Here is a 21000-nt window from a genome sequence, read left to right on the forward strand (position 1 = left end):
CATTCCCCAGGACCTTACCATTAAGTGTATGTGTCCTGCCCTGATTTGCCCTATCAAAGTGCAGTACTTCACATTTATCTAAATTAAATTCCATCTGCCACGCATTGTCGCATTTGCCCATCTGATCAAGGTCCCATTGTCCTCTAAGGTAACTTTCTTATATGTCCACTGCACTGCCAATTTTGTTGTCATCTGTAAACTTAATAACCAATAGAACAAGGTGTTAGCAATGTACGTGTGAAAACTAATGCTTTTCTGTTGAATCATGTTGGCAAGGGGTAGTGTGTAGTTGAGAAAAAGGAAGGGATGAGGGATGCCAGAGATAACATTGCAAGAGTAAAAAGAGAAGCCATTGCAAGTGATTCTTTGGCCATATTTAGAGTAGACTGGGATCGGGAGAGAGCAGACCCTCCCAGCGGACAACAGTGGGAATGGTAGGGCTAAATCCATTTAAAAAAACTGCAGGTTAAGAAGGATAGGAGAGAAACTTTACCTTCATCCCAGTCATGCAGGTTGTAACTAGTGACTTTGAAAAGAGCCAATTTGGCACAAGGGCAAGGAAGAAATCTGATTGGAAAGGTTTGTGTAATTCCATGAAACTTCATCAAAGATTTGAGAGGTAAAAATGTGTCTAAGGACTCGAGAGAAGGTAGGGAGTCTGACAAGTGGACTATAGTTTGCAAGGACAGTGGGATTGGTGTTTTAAGAAGAGGGATAATGACAAGAGATTTAGAGAAGAGAAGGAATATAGCCGATAAGAAAACTATTAAGAGTATTGATCAACATGGGGTCTAGGATGGAATCGAAAACAGAAATTGCTGGGAAGTCTAAGCAAGTCTGCAGCATCTGTGGAGAGAAATCAGAGTTAATATTTCAGGTCCAGTGACCTCCTTCAGAACTGTCCCTCTGGTCTAGCTGGGAATGTTTGGTGATTATCAGTTTAGTAGGAATACGGCCACTGGAACAGGAAGTGAGTCTTTTGGACAGGGTGAGCTCAGAAAAGCCACGTGGACAGATGGGTGAGAAACAGAGAATGAGTAAAGTACCTATAGAGGACGTTTGATGAGGTAGGCTATTGGAAATGAGCAAAACATCAAAGGAAACTGATCAGGTGGTCTCGATCTTGGTGACAAAGAAATTCATGAGCTCCTCACACTTCTGGAGATAAAGTTGGAAGGACTGGGTGAGGGGTTTAGGTAGCCAGCTTTGCAAATGAGAGAAGAAGCCTGGATGATCCTGAAATTGTAAGCTGCTTTAGCAGGTGAGAATAAGGCTCAGCAGTGTCCAACAATATCTAGTGGTTTGAGCAGACGTCCACCAAATCTATACAAGTCTTTGTTCTGTGGACTTAAGAAAGCAGCATTAGAGGCGGTACTAAGAGAATAGCTTGGATAAGAGAGAATAACTGCCTTATCCAGAACAAAAACATCGAAGGTGGAGGTTAGGAGCCTATTCAGTAAACTACTGGCTGCAGAAATATTGTAAATGGATGGTCGGAAGTTTCTCAGTTGGGATTTTGAAAATGCCTTTATAAATGAATTGGCAGATTAGTTTTATTTTAAACCAGGAATCGAGACAGAGAGGTAAGGTTGGGATGTGGGTCGAGAATGACACAGAAGTGATAAAAATAGTTTTATCTGAGGTAGATGTGATGGGACAGGCAATACCACATGGGATGGCCGTGAATATCACAGAATTACTGAAGTGTTATGGTTTGGGGGGAGTTTACATGGAGGGAGACATTTTGATGGAAGAGCAGTGAACTCAGAGGAGAGACAACATGACAGATTGAGCTCGAGGTTCAAATGTCCCAGGATGAGTGGAGAGTGCAGAGGCTGAGAGAGTAGTGAAAATATCAGGTGAGAAACTTGTCTTGAGTGGGTGGTGAGAGGCTTAGAATAAGCTGAGATGTTCAAAGGAGGGAATCTAGCCAAGATGTAATCTGGTGATAAGCAAGCACGCCATTACCATGATGTTAAAAATCACACAACACCAGGTTAAGGTCCAACATTAATTGGAAGCACTAGTTTTCAGAGTGCCGCTCCTTCATCAGGTGTTTATCATCAGACAACCACCTGATGAAGGAGCGTCGCTCCGAAAGTTAGTGCTTTCAATTAAACCTGTTGGCCTATAGCCTGATGTTATGTGATTTTTAACTTTGTACACCCCAGTCCAACACTGGCATCTCCATATCATCATTACCATGACAGTCTTGTCAGGGAAAGTGGAGGAAGGTAGAGTCGGACCGGAGACTTTGTCAAGATGTCATCCCACCTCAGTCAGGTCTGATAAAGGCCATCACGTCAATGCAATTTTGGCTACACCTTGTTCACGTGTGAAGGGACCTTAAGGAGAAAAACGTACCAAGGAAGGTGAGACAACTGTGTTCACTGGGTCAGTAATGGGAAGGGTATTCTGGAAAGAAGGATGATCAGCAAGATCCATTCCAGAAGGTGCACTGTGTGGGAGGGCTGATGAGACAGCAGGATGGAGTGATCATAATGAGTCAGAATCAAGCAACTTTGTGAGCCCGGGAGAGATGCCGAGAGAAGACAGAGGAAAATCCAACAGGGAGTTGAGCCTCAGACACTGACGAGGAGGAGGAAGGTTGAGGATTGGGGTGAGGAATTTGGAGGCCAGAGTATTGGAGGGTGGAGACTGTAGTCTGCCTTAGAGAAGAGAAAAGACTTTGAAAAGTAAGAGGCAAATTGGAAATAGTGATAGGCTCAGAAATGTTCACAAATAGGCAAAGGAAAATCTCAAGTTACATTAGTCTCGTAACATTACAATTGGATGTGTAAAAACCTCAATAAATGGTATAAGATTTTGTAATATAGGTATTTTTACTGACTTACTCATCTTACTAAATACAGTTTTTCCAATCATTCATTCATACTTGTCTTAATAACCCACTTACAAATGCCCAGTATTTTTGAGTACTGTGTTGTCTTTTCATTCTTTTGTAACTCTTTATTTATAATGCAATTTTCCTTCATTCATTCATAAGTACATGTGTAATTTCTAACTTATTCAGAACATATAAGCCTAATACTTTTGCTAACATTTACTCCTTTAAAAGATAAAAGGAGTAACACATTTTGATTATGCAAGCAGACTGGACAGACACTCTTAATCCTATCAATAGTAGCAGCCCAGCACTTAGCAAACGTTTAAACCATCTCCTGTTTCCCCAGGACAGGAGTCACCAAATCTTTGTGTACAATAGATAAAACAGTGTAACACCATAGTGATAGAATATTAATATATTCTATCTGTGTATAAAGAGGCTACTCTAAGAACTGTACTTTGGGATTCTCTCGCCACCTTAAGCTTGTGATTAGATTAGATTAGATTAGATTACTTACAGTGTGGAAACAGGCCCTTCGGCCCAACAAGTCCACACCGCCCCGCCGAAGCGTAACCCACCCATTCCCCTACATTTACCTCTTACCTAACACTACGGGCAATTTAGCATGGCCAATTCACCTGACCTGCACATCTTTGGACTGTGGGAGGAAACCGGAGCACCCGGAGGAAACCCACGCAGACACGGGGAGAACGTGCAAACTCCACACAGTCAGTCGCCTGAGGCGGGAATTGAACCCGGGTCTCAGGCGCTGTGAGGCAGCAGTGCTAACTACCGTGCTACTGCAGTTGCTGAATAAAGATGCTATTTTTGATTTCAGTCGTTATTTGAACATGGTCCCACAATGGGCAATAAGAGTTTGATAGGTCTGCAATGGATTACTAAACGAGGATACTCTTGTGCAGGAAGGAGGAGTTCTTATATATTAGGTTTTGCACTTTAATCCTTGGAAGCATTTCCTGCACAGTCTGAGCACTGCTGCCTCACAGCACCAGGGACCTGGGTCGATTTCCGTCTCGGGTGACTGTCTGTGTGGAGTTTGCACATTCTCCCCATGTCTGTGTGGGTTTCTTCTGGGTGCTCAAGTTTCCTCCGACAATCCAAAGATGTGCAGGTTCGGTGAATTGGCCATACTAAATTGCCCGTAGTGTTAGGTCCATTCGTCAGGGGTAAATGTAAGGAAATGGGTCTGGGAGGGTTACTCTTCAGAAGGTCGGTGTGGACCAAATGACCTGTTTCCACACTGTAGGGAGTCTAATCTAACTTAAAAAAATGTAAAGTAGCAGACGATGTTATATCCGTTTTGGATACAGAGCATTTGACTTCAGATTTGGTGGCTGTGTGTCTGTTTCATATTTCAGCACTGAGTCAGGCACTGAGCACTGTTTAAACCTGTGACACCATGGGAAACTGGCAGACTGGACAGCCCACAGGCACTCCTGAGAAACAAGTCTCTCAGCTGCACTCAAATATAAAAAAATCATCTGACTGTCCTGTCCATCATAGGTGGAAGCAATAGTGTCAGAATTAATTGATCTCTCTATGTCCATTTCTTCTCTCTTGAAATAAATACTGATTTCAATCTCTAGCTTGTGTGAAACTGTCATTTTAAATGATAGGAAATTAGCAATTCATTTTGAGGTGTTGAGCTCCCTCAGTGACATTTTGAAGTTGTCCCAAGTCATTAATGTTAACTTATACAGTTAACTTTCAAAATGACTGAGCTTATAACAAAGATTCTCTGTAGTCTATGACAGTTCTGCAAGTGGACTTGGCACTAGTTCAAAATACCAGTCACTGCCACACAGTGCCAGGCTGAGGTAACACGAGTTAACTCAAATCCTCACTCGAGTATCATCTCAAACCCAGATGGTTTCCACACGTGGCACAAGTTTGTCATCAGTATGACCAGTTGCAATCAGCAACACTTATGTTCCCGTTCACAATAGCGAAGTATGGCACTGGATTTTCAATGGTTGTAGGATTGTAAAGGAAAAGATTTGGCTGGCCATGGAGCCTGACAGGAGACTGATACTTTGTGACCAAACATTACCTCATCTATAAGTGGGAGTTGCTGGAAAAGCTCAGCAGGTCTGGCAGCATCTGTGAAGAGAAATCAGAGTTAATGTTTCTGGCTCAGTTACCCTTCTTCTGAGGAAGGGTCACCAGGCCTGAAACGTGAAACTTGATTTCTCTTCACAGATGCTGCCAGACCTGCTGAGCTTTTCCATGAGTTTGTGTTTCTCTTTCTGACTTACAGCATCAGCAGTTCTTTGAGTTTTTATCATTTCATTTATGTATCATCTACAATAATGTTATTTGTCCCATTAAGTCTGATGAAATTTTTTAATGGAGGCAAGAGAAAGTGTGTTGGTTAGGATTGGTGATTGACCCACAATGTCTGTTACCACGAGGCATCTCCTCAGTAGAAAGTTTGAGAATCGCATCCCTGCAGGAATGCCGGGAAGTGGAGTGGGTTGTGGATGATGGTGCTTGGGAGAACGAAGGAGCAAAAATAAATTGCCTCTGTTGTTGATTACAGCGAATCCTCAATATGACTGCTGGTTCATTGCCAAGTGGCAAGTGACTGCACTCTAATTGAGGACTGGTTCTTCACCCTGTCCTGATGCTACTGAACTTTGACCTGTCAACGTGTGTGGTAAATACTTCTGAAAATATGTTCTTTAAAGTCCACAACTGAGTTGTCTTGCTGTGTTCTACACGCAGGTACTGTGCGGGCACGGTGCCATGGGGAAACCCAAGCGAACATCATGATTTTGAGCCGCAGCGTCATGACGATGGTTACATTGAGGTCATTGGCTTCACCATGGCTTCGTTGGTATGTCTCCATTGCCTTGGATTCTTGGGTCTGTTGCCCACGGAAAGCTTCCCCCTCCTTGTTTATGTTCACTGGTCAGTTGGTAACATGAGGAATAGCACAATTGGGATACTCCCTGAAAGTCTAAGTATACAGAAGTTGAGTTGGACCCTGGACCTACTCAATCAGACCAAGGCCAAGTTGTATTCTCAGACCATTTTCCCTGGCTTCGCTCCCTTTAATAGCGGACTTTCTTCCCGAAAGGATATTAATGAACCAGTTGAGGTTTATTGTGAGAATCGACCGTGTTTACAAGATCCTGTTTTACAGATGGTATTCACTTCCTGATATCTGTCTTTTCAGATGTTTTTCAGCTATTGTCTGCTCCCATTTCTTCAATTGCCCTGATCCCCATTTCTGCCGAGATTTTGGAACAGTCTCATTTTCCCTGAGCAGTCAATTCAGTTTCCGGGTTCCATTTATGTTCCATGATGAACGCAACTTGACCCCCACACCTGTGAAAGAAGGGTAACTGAATGCTTGAGAGTATCCCTTTTTAACTCTTGCTGCTCAACAACACTTATCTCTTGACAGTCCTTTCTCTCACTCTTTGTTGTAATTAAGGCTGCTCTGCAAGTTGGAGGACACGGGGAACGGCTCAACCAGTGCCGTGAAGTGACACTAACAACGTACAAGTCAATCCCAATGCAGGTGGATGGGGAACCATGCAAGCTCGCGCCCTCAGTCATTCGCATTTCGCTGCGTAATCAGGCAAATATGGTCCAGAAAACCAAGAGGAGGACATCCATTCCACTACTTAATGAGTGAGTATCATCGCATCCTGACCATTTATACTTTCCATTCATTATAGAGGACAATGTAATAGTCATGAGATAGGTGATGAGATTCTAAAAGGAGACAACTCGTTCCCTAAGTTCCTTATTCCATGGCCCACTCATGCTCTTGTGTGTACAAAACCTTTGACGAGTAATTAGATTGCTTTGGCTAGCTGAGGAATTGAGTGCTGAATGCAGAGGAGGGGTTATTCTATGACAAAGGTTCTTGCTTGTAGTATCAAAGGGCCTTTTGTTATCACTGAAAGAAATACCCACCAGTTGAAAATGTTGTGTAAGGCTTTGGGGCACACTTTCTTATTCTTGTATGGGTTGTAGGTGTGGCTGGCAAGGTCAGTATTTGTTGCCTATCCCTAACTGCCTTTGAACTGAGTACCTCGCCACACCATTTCAGTGGGCACTTAAGAGTCAACCACATTGCTATGGGTCTAACAGCATATGTATGCCAGACCAGGTAAGGGTGGCAGATCTTCTTCCCGAAAGGATATGAGTGAACCAGCTGGGTTTTATCGCGACAATTGACTGTGATTGCAAAGTAGCCATTAGACTAGCTTTTAATTTCAAATTTCACCATCTGTCATGGTGGGGTTTGAACCCATGTCCCCAGAACGTTAGCGAGGGCCCCTGATAATGACTAATGATATGACTACTGTGCCACCGTCTCTCTGTTGTCATGTTTAGTGACTCTTACAGCCTGCTGACCCCGTTTATTTCACCACCCACTCGATTTGACACAAAATACCTTCTCTTGCTTTGAGCTTGAAAGAAAGGGAACAAGAAGGTATTGCGTCAGCTGTGTGTTGTGAATTCCAATTGTAATAACCCTGTCTGTTGGTCATCATGCTTTCAGTTGTCTAGGACCAAACTGAAGTCAACGCTGAAATACCATTCCTACACCCCTCTATCTCTTGACCTTGCTCTCCTTGAAGACACTAGTTAAAACTTGTCTCTTTCACCAAATATTTGGTCATCTAACTCAATGTCTCTTTATGTGGCCCGGTGCCATACATTTTTTTTCTACAATACTCTTATGATGCACTTAATGATATTTCACTGCATTAACTGAATTCAATAGATGTGAAGATGGATTCCAACATAATGTTGCTAAAGAATGTTTGTATGTGTAGTTGAAATTAACATTCAAAGGCTCAATTGAGCATTGCAATTCTAATCAGATTTATAGTTCTATATGGATATTGCAGCTGCTGGCCCACATACTCCTCCCAGTCAATTAGTTCCTTGATGAACTCTTTGTTGCAGTTAAAATCTGAGCATTTTTTTTTAAAAGCGAGCTAGCTGAAAGTAGAGGGGAAAATTTATGAGCAGTTACTCCTGGTGGCATTCTTCCTTTAAGTCACCAGCTACTTGTAAAAGGTTTGGACATCAAGAGTAGAGCAAGGGATGATAATTCATGTTCTACTGCCTAATCTATGTAATAATACTCTTGTATTAAAAACTTGCATGCACAGTGGAATACTGTGTACATAGAATATGCTCATAGGTCTCCATTGCCTTGCTGAATTCAGTGTTTATGCTTGCAAACTTACAATTTATGATCAGGGTCATTGATTTAAGGAGAAGGAATAAATCAACCTGAGGATTTGATCTTGATTTTAATTGTGTAAAACATACAATTGTGATCAACAGCTCATTTCATGGATCTCAAGCTCCATTAACTGCAGTGGGAGATGTAAATCCAAATGCTGATTGACTGTCACCTGTTTTTGTGAGATCACAGTCAAAATGAGTCCCAGTGTTTTTATTGCCTTTACTTTGTGGAGTCTTAGAGTGAGAACTGATCAAATTGCAGCATATGAGGTCTTGTGGTAGACTTGTTAGGGTGTGTATTGAGAGGATGTTTCCCCATCTGAAGGAGTCTAGAGCCAAGCGGCACAGCTTAACAATCAGGTTCTCTCATTAAGGACTAAGCTAAGGAGATTTTTATCCTTCTAAGGGTCATTAATCTGTGGAATTCTGTTCCCAGAAAGTAGCGGAGGCCATGCAATTGAACATACATCCAAGGTTGTTAGACAGGCTTTTGATCACCAGGAGAGGCAAGTACTATCGGGGAGTGGATAGAAAAGTGGAGCTGAAGACATCATCTTATCAAATGGTGGAGCCTAAATGGCCTACCCTTACACCTAATTCTTGTATTTTTGTGGAGGAGCATAAATGGGATTTTCAGGCGCACATCCTGCAATTGTTCTGGAAAGTACACAGGCACAGGCGAGGTACACTGTGATATTAGTTGATGCTTGCTTCTGTGCAAAATAGAGGATGAAGTCACTCCCTAGCTAACTAATCTTAACACCTGGTATGCTGCAAGGTGGGAGGGTGAAACAAGAGAAGTAGAGGTAGAGCCAGAGAAAGGGGTTTTTGAAGATGTCCTCATGCAGTTTATGTGTCATTAAGTATTTGGCAGTCCAAATAACTAATAATGACTGAATTTGGGAAATGAATTTTGCACTTTGATTAAAATTTGATATTTATCCATTTATATTTAATGGGGCTTAACTGACATTTTCAGGAAGTGGTTTTGGACAGCATGGTGGCTCAGTGGTTAGCAATGCTGACTCACAGCACCAGGGACCGGGTTCAATTCCAGGCCACGGGCAACTGTGTGGAGTTTTCACATTCTCCCGGATTCTGCATGTGTTTTCCTGGATTCTCCAGTTTCCTCCCATAATCCAAAGGTGTGCAGGTCCAGTGAATTGGCCGTGCTAAATTGCCATAGTGTTCAGGGATATGTGGGTTAGGTGCATTTGTCAGGGGTAACTGTAGAGTAATAGGGTCGGGGAATGAGTCTGGATGGGTTACTCTTCGGGGGGACTTGTTGGGCCTAATGGCCTGTTTCCACATTTTTGGGATTATATGATCTACATACTCCACCAGAAAAGAGTCGATGGTATTGCTTGACTGCCAGTTTACTGTGGAATCTCTGGAATTGAACAGCTAACACATTGGGAATATAACTATTGCTATTTCTCTCTGCTCAGAAAGAGCTGTTAATCACTATTTACAGAAAAGTAACATGTCAGCTCTGAACATGCTCCTCATAAAATCTTTGTCTGTGTGTAACTGCGGAGGGAATGTTTTTTGTTCTTTGATGTGATTTGAGTGTTCCAATCCTTAATTGCCATCGAATTGAGTGGTTTGCTGAGCCATTTCAGAGTATAGTAAGAGTCAATCATGAGTAAGGATGTCACATTTTCCTTCCTTAAAGGATGCTAGTGAATTAGCTGGGTTTCTGTGACCATTTCATGGTCAACATTACTGAAACTAGATTTTGATTCCAGGTTTTTTTAATGTATATATTAATTGAAAAAAAAGTTCACTTTTTTTACACAAACCAAAAAAAGTTAAAAAAGTACAGAAAAATAGAAAAAATACCGTACTATTATGTTATATTACAGTAACATTAACAATAAACCGCCTACTATTCTTTAAGATGCATTCGAGGTATATTTACTTAAACCAAATTAGCACAAACTCAAATTGAATAAAATGCCATGAAATTAAATTACAATCCACTAAATTTGAATTGCATTACATTGTATTATATCACATTACTCCACTCGCCACACCGCCATCAGGGCTCCTGTCCATGCAAGCAATAGTGATTATACCCTTATTTACCAACACACGCACCCTACTCTTACAAAGTTCTAGACAAGTCCCTCATAACTGAAACGTAGCACTGTTGGGTACCTCAGAGTATTAAATGTTTAAATCCATTAATGTTTTCTTTACATCATCAGAGGTCTTCCTTTTCTTAACCAAGGCCCCAGAAAAGTCATGAAAAAAATAGTATTTTCAAACCTTTATAAGCCAAAGCTTGTGGATTTTTTTCCCAGGCTTCTGGATGTTTCTATTATTAAATGCTTTTCCATATAATGCTGGAGTCACACTAGGACCGGGCAAGGACGCTGGGCCAGCCCGGACCTGCACATTGCGATCCTGTAGGCCCACTCCACATTCACCCGGCCTGACTCGATCTTCAGGCCCAGCAACTTGGGAAGCCACCTCTCAAGGAAATCAGTGAGGTTTTCACCTTCTTCACACTCAGGTCAGCCCAAGATCCGCAGATTTTTTTCACCGACCTCGATTTTCGAGGTCGTCTACTTGTTCCTGCAGGGCCCGAGCCTGACCTTCCAAGGTTTGGACCCACCCCATGGAGCTCTCAGTCGTGGCCTCCACGATCCTCTGTTCCTCCACCACCACCACCACACGCCAATCCAAGGCCCGGATCTCCTGCTCATGCTTTGTCAGCATGGCAGCAATTGGTTCCAGCGCGCTGTCAACTTTTTCGTGGAGTTTTGCAAACTCCCTTAGTAAATTCTGTTGCTCCACTAAATTCAAGCGCACCGTTGCAGGAGTTGAGTTAACGGCTGCAGGTGTGCCTGACATAGTAGAGGAGTGCCCTGCCTGCTGCACTCCCCTGGGTTCCTTTCCCTTAGATGTCTCCATATGAGCCCCAGATCTTCCAAATCCTAATTTGAAGGGGCCTTAGGTGCGCTACCCATTTCATGAAGCAAACTTTCCTCAGGAGTAACTGATGTGTTTTTGGGGGGAGGTGGTGGTAGAAGCCCACCTTGCCTAGGGTATGGCACAGAGCCCAACACAGCAGACTGTTTAGACTGCCGCCACCTTGAATCCCGATTCCAATTTTCTTAATTGAATTTAAATTCCATGAGTGACCATGATGGGCTTTGAACTAGCATACTCAGAGCATCAGCTTGCACTCTATGTATATTCCAGGTATAAATTCACTTTAATTATGCAGTATTCACCCTAACCTGTTGCTTCATTTGTGAAGACAGCTAAATACCTTCCCTAAATCTCTGTGATGCCACTATGAACACGCAGCATCAGTCCCTGGAGTTACTTCGGGATAAGTGCTCAATATGTTCCCGGGAATACAACTGGCTTCTGTGGAAACTGCTCTTTCACTTGGTTTGCCTACCTTGTTTCAGGATGATCATATTGAAGTGAGATGCAGTAAGGTAGTTAGAGAGAAGGAGGTTGGGTTGGGGGGAGGGGGGGGGCTGCAGTTGTGGTTTGCCAGTAGTGTCCCTCTCTCTGAGCTAGGAGGCTTTGGTTCAAGTCCCACCTGCTCCAGAGGTGTGTCATAGCACATCTGAACAGATTAAAAAGGTCAAGATATAGGGAGTTCTGAATATGGGGACACTGTCTCAAAATAGAGCCTGGTCATCAAGGGGTAAAAGCACACAGTACCTTCCCACCGAAGACTTGGAGTTCTCTTCTTCCATAAGGCTATAGAGTTTAGTTGACCTTTCAGGGTAAGGCCAGTAAATGATGTTAAGATGTGTCAACTATGATTTTCCTTAATAGCTAGATAGGCACAAGAGGCTGAATGGCCTTCCTTTATTTCATTTTGTTGATTTTAGTAAAGTGGGTAGTTTCCATAGCAACTTCATGCCATGACAGTTCTACATCCAGGTGACGAGCTGAAAGTGGACCTTGGTATCTCCAGCTTTCAGCACCAGATGAGGCAATGGTCCGTCTAGTGCCATTAGGCACCTGGTGGTGCAAACCCATTGTGCTGAGAGATGACTGTGAACTTTGACACTTCTCAACTGTTAAATACTGGCAGTAGGGATGATTGAAAAAAACATAGCCAAGAACTTTCAAAAGCTGATTGGGGGCAGGTATTCGCAGGTAAAGGGATGGCTGGAAAATGGGAAGCCTTCAGAAATGAGATAATGAGAGTCCAAGAAAGTATATTCCTGTTCAGGTGAAAGGGAAGGCTGGTAGGTATAGGGAATGCTGGATGACTAAAGAAATTGAGGGTTTGGTTGAGAAAATGAAGGAAGCTAATGTCAGGTATAGACAAGATAGATCGAGTGAATCCTTAGAGAATAAAAGCAGGAGGAGTTTACTTAAGAGGGAAATCAGGAGGGCCAAAAGGGGACATGAGATAGCTTTGGCAAATAGAGTTAAGAAGAATCCAAAGAGTTTTTGCAAATAATTTAAGGACAAAAGGGTAATTAGGGAGAGAATAGGGCCCCTCAAAGATCATCAAAGCAGCCTTTGTGTGGAGCTGCAGGAGATGGAGGAGATACTAAACAAGTATTTTGCATCAGTACTTACTGTGGAAAAGGACATGGAAGATATAGGAATGTAGGGAAATAAATAGTGACATCTTGCAAAATGTCCATATTACAGAGGAAGAAGTGCTGGATGCCTTAACTCATAAAGGTGGATAAATCTCCAGGACCTGATCAGGTGTACCCTAGAATGCTGTGGGCCTCTTGCTGAGATATTTGTATTATCGATAGTCACAGGAAGACTGGAGGTTGGTAAACGTGGTGCCACTGTTTCAGAAGGGTGGTAAGGACAAGCCAGGGAGCTACAGACCAGTGAGCCTGACCTTAGTGGTGGGCAAGTTGTTGGAGGGAATCCTGAAGGACAGGATGTATATGTATTTGGAAAGGCAAGGACTGATTAGGGATATCTGGTCGGCATGGGAAATCATGTCTCATAAACTTGATTGAGTATTTTGAAGAAGTAACAAAGAGGATTGATGAGGGCAGAATGGGAGACGTAATCTATATGGACTTCAGTAAGGCGTTCGACAAGGTTCCCCATGGGAGACTGATTAGCAAGGTTAGATCTCATGGAATACAGGGAGAACTAGCCATTGGGATACAGAACTGGCTCAAAGGTAGAAGACAGAGGGTAGTTGTTTTTCAGACTGGAGGCCTGTGACCAGTGGAGTGGCACAAGGATCGGTGCTGGGTCCACTTCTTTTCATCATTTATATAAATGATTTGGATACGAGCATAAGAGGTATAGTTAGTAAGTTTGCAGATGACACCAAAATTGGAGGTGTAGTGGACAGCGAAGAGGATTACCTCAGATTACAACGGGATCTTGATCAGATGGGCCAATGGGCTGAGAAATGGCAGATGGAGTTTAATTCAGATAAATGCGAGGTGCTGCATTTTGGGAAAGCAAATCTTAGCAGGACTTATATACTGAATGGTAAAGTCCTAAGGAGTGCTGCTAAACCAAGAGACCTCAGAGTGCAGGTTCATAGCTCCTTGAAAGTGGAGTCGCAGGTAGATAAGATAGTGAAGAAGGCGTTTGGTATGCTTTCTTTTATTGGTCAGAGTATTGAGTGCAGGGGTTGGGAGGTCATGTTACGGCTGTACAGGACATTGGTTAGGCCACTTTTGGAATATTGCATGCAATTCTGGTTTCCTTCCTATCAGACCATGTTGTGAAACTTGAGAGGGTTCAGAAAAGATTCACAAGGATGTTGCTAGCATTGGAGAATTTGAGCTATAGGGAGAGGCTGGACAGGCTGAGGCTGTTTTCCCTGGAGCGTCGGAGGCTGAGGGGTGACCTTCTAGAAGTTTACAAAATTATGAGGGGAATGGATAGGGTAAATAGGCAAAGTCTTTTCCCTGGGGTCGGGGAGTCCACAACTCGAGGGCGTAGGTTTAGGTTGAGAGGGAAAAGATATAAAAGAGACCTAAGGGGCAACTTTTCCACACAGAGTATGGTATGTGTATGGAATGAGCTGCCAGAGGAAGTGTTGGAGGATGGTACAATTGCAACATTTAAGAGGCATTTGCATACGTATATGAATAGGAAGGGTTTGGAGGGATATGGGCCGGGTGCTGGCAGGTGGGACAACATTGGATTGGGATATCTGGTCGGCATGGACTAGTTGGACCGAAGCGTCTGTTTCTGTGCTGTACTCATAGTCATAGAGATGTTCAGCATGGAAACAGACCCTTAGGTCCAACCCGTCCATGCTGTCCCAGATATCACAACCCAATCTAGTCCCACCTGCCAGCACCCGGCCCATATCCCTCCAAACCCTTCTTATTCAGACTCTATGACTCTATAGACAGAGCATCAGACTAATGCCTGGATAATGATGTACAGAGAAGGAGGAAAGAATATGCTGCCAAGATTCCTCCATTCACGACATGGCTTTGATTACTGTGAACTGTTCATATACAAAACCTAACTGTGCATGCCAAATATCAGCCAGGACTTCGGGGAGAACTCCCCTACACATTGACGCATGGCCACCACCCTCGCTTGTACTGCGCTGAAGTGGCTGTCTTCAGTTTTATGCTCACGAGCAATGTGAACAGCATGACCGTTTGACCAGGAGGTGAGATGAAGGCTGTTAGAAACTCAAGCAATGAGAGCATTCTGCCAGGGTTCTGTAAATAATGAACTTGTTCTGTTTTTCTTGGTTGCAACTGTGGAGCTATTTGTATAATCTTCAAGGGACAAAGATGGAGCTGGGCATGATTGACAGACTCATTAAAATAGCGAGAGCACATCACAACACTTGCTCGATTATTGTTTCTGAACCAAAAATGTTAATCAGCAGACTGGAGGTGAAGTCACGATCCCTTATTTTCAGTGTCACTGTTACAATTAAAATTTTGATTCTCAGCATGAATAGTTTTAGCATGTTCTGTTGAAATGATTTATTATCTGCTTCAGTCAGCAGACAGTACCTGAGCGTCTGAAGATACCAGTGAATCGGATCAGCATGCATGACTATGAAGCCTTGCACTATGACAAGGAGAAGCTAAAAGAAGCTTGTAAGTAGCCAGAGCCAATGGAACAATGATTCCTGCCCTCTTCTTTACAATTAAAATCAAAAAAGATTATTTGCATTTATATAGCGCCTTTCAAAAATATCACCGCTAATAACATTCTATTCACCACCCCCTACCTTTTCCTCCGCTACATCGATGATTGTATTGGTGCTACCTCGTGCTCCCACGAGGAGGTTGAACAGTTCATCCACTTTACTAACACCTTCCACCCCGACCTCAAATTTACCTGGGCCTCCTCAGTCTCCTCCCTCCCCTTCCTAGACCTCTCCATTTCTATCTCGGGCGACCGACTCAACACAGACATTTACTACAAACCGACCGACTCCCACAGCTACCTAGATTACACCTCCTCCCACCCTGCCCCCTGTAAAAACGCCATCCCATATTCCCAATTCCTCCGCCTCTGCCGCATCTTCTCCCAGGAGGACCAGTTCCACTATCGAACAACTCAAGTGGCCTCCTTCTTCAAAGACCGCAATTTCCCCTCCGATGTAGTCGATGACGCTCTCTACCACTTCCCACACCTCTGCCCTTGAACCCCACCCCTCCAATCGCCACCAGGACTGGTCCTCACTGGTCCTCACCTTCTGCCCCACCAACTTCCGGATACATCGTATCATCCTCTGTCATTTCCGCCACCTCCAGACAGACCCCACCACCAGGGATATATTTCCCTCTCCACCCGTATCTGCATTCAGGAGAGACCACTCCCTCTGTGACTCCCTCGACAGGTCCACATCCCCCAGCAACCCAACCTCCACTCCCGGCACCTTCCCCCTGCAACCGCAAGAAGTGCAAAACTTGCGCCCACACCTCCCCCCACACCTCCCTCCAAGGCCCCAATGGATCCTTCTGTGTCCGTCGCAAATTCACCTGCACCTCCACACACATCATTTACTTGTATCCGCTGCACCCGATGTGGTCTCCTCTACATTGGAGAGACAGGCCGCCGACTTGCGGAAGGACACCTGCACCAACCAACCCAACCGCCCTGTGACTGAACACTTTAACTCCCCCTCCCACTCTGCCAAGGACATGCAGGTCCTTGGCCTCCTCCATCGCCAGACCCTGGCCACACGACGCCTGGAGGAAGAGTGCCTCATCTTCCACCTAGGAACCCTCCAATCACACGGGATGAATGTAGATTTCTCCAGCTTCCTCATTTCCCCTCCCCCCACCTTATCTCAGTCCCAACCCTGGGATTCAGCACCGCCTTCTCTACCTGCAATCTTCTTCCCGACCTCTCCGCCCCCACCCCCTCTCCAGCCTATCATCCTCACCCTCACCTCCTTCCACCTATCGTATTCCCAATGGTCCTCCCCCAAATTCCCTCCCCTCTACCTTTTATCTGAGCCCGCTTGGCACACCATCCTCCTTTCTGAAGAAGGGCTTATGCCCGAAACGTCAATTCTTCTGCTCCTCGGATGCTGCCTGGCCTGCTGTGTTTTTCCAGCACCACATTTTTCAACTCTAATCTCCAGCATCTGCAGTCCTCACTTTCTCCTAAGGGATAAATCTTGGTCTGGACACTGATTCCTGCCTTTCTTCTGGGGGTCCTTAGGATCTTTTGCATCTTCCTGATAGAGCAGGTTGGCTTCGGTTCACCCAACATAGAGCATTCCTTTAGCGCCACCCAGACTTCAGCTGTAGGATATGATTACGTTACAGCTGGACAATGATGCTGCCTTTGTACAGATTGTGCATCTTCATAATGATATCCCCAGTTCACCTTTGAAGCACATTGTGGTTTGCACATTCCCCATTGTCTTGCTGTCTAATTGGAATCTCAAGAAGGGACTGTTGCTCCATTAAAATTGATGGATGTGCAATCGTTTGGAGCCTTTTCCCGAAATTAGTCGTCAATACAAAGCAGACGTATTAAAGACAAGACCAACTGAAGAGGTGACACGTGCTCTGTTTCACAATGTCCTGCAGTACAGTGGATTCTGTCTATATGGGTGACAAAGGCAAAATTAACAGTACAGTGAGATTGGGAGTAGCCACAAGGGTAAGGTGCTGTTTTTAAAATGGTTCAGAATTCTTCATACGATGTCATACCAGATTCAGGGGTTTTTTTTAAATAAGGTATGAATAAGATATATGTGATGGTAAGCAGGGAAAGCCCCTGTTTTGAGTTGCACTCATTCCAATTTTCTAGTGGAGTCACTAACACATGACCGTTGAAGCCATGGTTACATCGCAGTGTACCTCAGGAGCATGACTGTATTACCACCATCAAAATATATTGTGTCCACTTTCAACTGTTATGGGGATCTCATAATGCTCCCTGGCCTGGATATTTGCAGTGGTGATTGTTGGACACTGCCTCGTGTGGCTATGAATTTCTAAAGAAAGAGGCTCTTTCTGGAAGCAGAGTCCTCTGAAGCTGATCAAACTCTTGGAAAAGGTGGTATCTCACAAAGAAAAAAACATGCGACCGTAGACCTTCAGAAACTGTGGGATACCTTTGCAAAATGTCATCCCAACTTCCTTAGCCAAAAACACTAGGCCCTAGAGAAGCTGAGGGAAGCCCTCACAAAAGTGGAATATAATAATTTTCTCGAGATGGAGTGTCTGGGTAGTAGTTGCAGAAAATCGAATAGGATGCAGCAAGCCACCTCAACAAAGATTTGTTTTGATTTTTTTGAGATGTAATTAGGCCCTTAAATAACTTTACTGTTATAGGAATGTATTGCTTCAATGCAACCATTAACTTAAAGGATTCAGTCCTTGAATCTGATATTTGATGGTCTCGCTCTTGTAAAGCGTCAGGCTTCTCCTGAATCAAGAAAACATTTGATCTCGACATTCTTGATTTTCAAGGTTACTAGCTAATAATGCCGGTCCAGATCTTCTTCATCCAGTGTCAGGTCAATGATGTCTACTGATCAAGAAAGTGCATGACTTCCATGCTGTCATTCTCTCCCATGAAATTTGCTGGGTTCTCATTTGTTTAGAATTTGTTTGGTTTGGTTTTAGGAGCTAAACTTGTATTTCAGGATTGATGAAAATGACCAAATGTGCCACAGTGAAAGCATTAAATATCCTTGCTGGGAAATCGTGTCACTTGCTTGCCATTCCGTGATGACAATTCTAATGCTTCAAATGGCAACCTTAACTTTACCTTGGCTTTGATAGGCTGTTTGTTGAATAATGCAGATATGTCCAACTGAGCTTCATAGTTATATTGTACCATGTTCCCATTTCAAACCATGTTCTGTGCTTGATCTGCTTAATACTCTGGACTGCCTCCTGTCATGTGGGGTCATGTTGAAAGTGTGAAGCACCAAGGAGTAAGTCATCAAGAATGCAAACAAGCTTGCCTCCCGAATCTGCATCTATGCTTGAATAAATGTATCTATAAGATCATCAGTGGTGTTTTCCAAGTTCGCTGGCTGCTAGCAATGCTCAATGATAAGATTCTTTTGGAGCTGAAATAGGTATCAAATGCTACTCAGACTGACTGACTATCTGCTATAGTTTTATCAACGTCTTGCCTAATGGGCAATGGGGTCTACTGCTCGTGAGAAACCACTCACCTGGAGCTGTTGTGGTTTCAGATAGAGACCTGAGGTTGTTCTGCATCAGTGGAAGTATGACTCTACATCTTCGACAAAATCAAAGGGCAGTGGAAAAGGGTGGGACTGCTCAGTTGACATGCCACTGCAGACTGTACCTGGCTGTGGTTAAGCCTCCAATTATCTGGATGCAGGAAGTCTCAGAATTTGTGCCTTGTGGTTCCTCAGATTCTTTTCAGAAAAGCATCATTTCCTCAGATTGCTCCCCTCACATACTTTCCAATGGGGTATTTTCTTCTTTTGATGAGCTCAGGCCAAAGTAGAGAATTTTTTTTGAAGTAATGTTTGTTATGATATGTACATGGTGATATGGCAGTAAGCCTCATTATTCTGAGCTGCTTTAGTTCCAATCTTCTTGAAGGGTCTCTGACACATGATAACTGAACGCCACAGTTCAATCACTGCATACCTCAGACATTCATCTTCAAATTCATCCTACATAAATTTGTTTTTCTAAGAGCAACTTTATGAAATGGTTTATCAGTCAAACATGTAGTATGTATGTTTATTTGCAGCCAAATCTAAGGAACTCTTATCAGAAGTTTTTTTTTCTGTATTTTGGTTGTGGAGAACTTTTTATATTGTTTCAGCTCCCTCCACCTTCGATACCTTCCCATCAGTCCTTTGCTGATGTGTAAGAGTGAGCTCCAGAGAAGACCACATCAGGGAGAGTAGTTTGCAAGATACAGAATAAAAAACATAATTTTGAAACAAATTTTGCTATCGCGCCATTAGATGGCAGTGTTAGCCAATTCTGAATGCATGCTTGTGTAAAAAAAACTGCATTGTACAAGAAACTTCAATAATCCAGCCTGCCTTGTGCTTAATGCTGGCAAACAAATTCCGAATTGTTGACTGGAACGAGTTCTAAATAAAACGTTTTCCACTTTTCACTATGCAACTTGGCAAATGAGCTTCAGGTTTTGAATCTTCTGTGTTTCTGCCTCCAGTTCAGATACTAATTGCTGTCAAAGTTAATGGCACAAATTAGACTTCTATCTTCTGCTTTCCCACTATTGTTACTGCCTTTGTTTGGAACCACACCCATGCGTATAAAATAGGCAATGTCCTGCATTTGTAATTTCAGATAATTCTGTCAGGGTCATTATGCTTCTGATCTCATTGCAACCTCATTCAAACATGGACAAAAGAGCTGAACCCCAGAGTGGGAAGTGATTGTGACTGGTCTTGATATCATGGCATCATTTGACCAAGCGTAGCATTACTTGAGCAAAGAAGGAGAATCAGAAGAAAACTCTCCTATTGGTTGGAATCGATCTAGCATAAAAGAAGACGGCTATGGTTATTGGACATCAGTCATCTCAGCTCCAGTACATCCCTGCATGAGCTTCTCAGGGTAATGTCCTAAGCCCAATCATCTCCATATACCTATAAACCTTCCCTCCATCATAAGGTCATATGTGGGGATGTTCGCTTATGATTGCACTATGTTCATCACTATTCACAACTTCTTAGGTACTGAAGCAACCTGTGTCCATTAGCAACAAAACCTAGGTGACCTTCAAGCCTGGACCATTAACAGGCAAATAACATTTGTACCAGGCAACTACCAGGCATTGACCATCTCCCCTTGATGTTAAATGGCATTATCGCTGTTAAATCACCTACAATCAATAACCTGAGGTTACCACTGAATTTGACCAGCCATATAAATACCATGGCTGCAACAGCAAGTCAGAGGTTCAATCTTCTTCTGTGAGTAACTCACCTACGAACTTCCCAAAGCTTGCCCACTGTCTGTAAGGCACAAGTCAGAAGTATGATGGAGTATTCTCCATTTTCCTGAAAGAATGCAGCTCCAGCAGCACTCAACACCATCCAGGACAAAGCAGCCCACTTCATTGGCACCTCCTCTTACAGTTATTCCCTCCACCACTGCTATGCAGTGGCAGCAGTCTTTATTATCCATAAGAATGCATTGCTGCAACTTGACAAAACTCCATAGACAGCACCTTCCAAACCTATGATGTCTTCCATCTAAAAGGTCAAAGCAGCAGATGCACAGACACACCCACACATACAAGTTCCATTCACAGACACACCACCCTGACTTGGAACTATTTTGGTGTTCCTTCATTGTCACTGAGTCCTACTCCTGGAACTCCTTCCCTCGTATACACACAAACATACATATGAATTAGGAGCAGGAGTATGTCATTAACCCCAATGAGCATGCTTCATTATGCAGTAAAACCGTGGCTAATCTGACTGTAATCTCAAAATCACGTTCCTGCCCTTGTTTGATAACCTT

General features: G+C 43.4%; 1 protein-coding gene across 10 annotated transcripts in view; it reads left to right on the forward strand.

Moving 5' to 3' along the window:
• dgkza (diacylglycerol kinase, zeta a) overlaps positions 1-21000 on the forward strand; it is a 790120-nt gene that overhangs the window by 517619 nt on the left and 251501 nt on the right. For all 10 annotated transcript variants that reach the window (XM_072591939.1, XM_072591942.1, XM_072591938.1 and 7 more), the window contains 3 exons: positions 5594-5705; positions 6309-6508; positions 15032-15132. In XM_072591939.1, the coding sequence (XP_072448040.1) occupies positions 5594-5705; positions 6309-6508; positions 15032-15132 (413 nt within the window). The remainder of the gene's footprint in view (positions 1-5593; positions 5706-6308; positions 6509-15031; positions 15133-21000) is intronic.

Source organism: Chiloscyllium punctatum, chromosome 22 (assembly GCF_047496795.1).
Source record: "Chiloscyllium punctatum isolate Juve2018m chromosome 22, sChiPun1.3, whole genome shotgun sequence".
Lineage (NCBI taxonomy): Eukaryota > Metazoa > Chordata > Chondrichthyes > Orectolobiformes > Hemiscylliidae > Chiloscyllium > Chiloscyllium punctatum.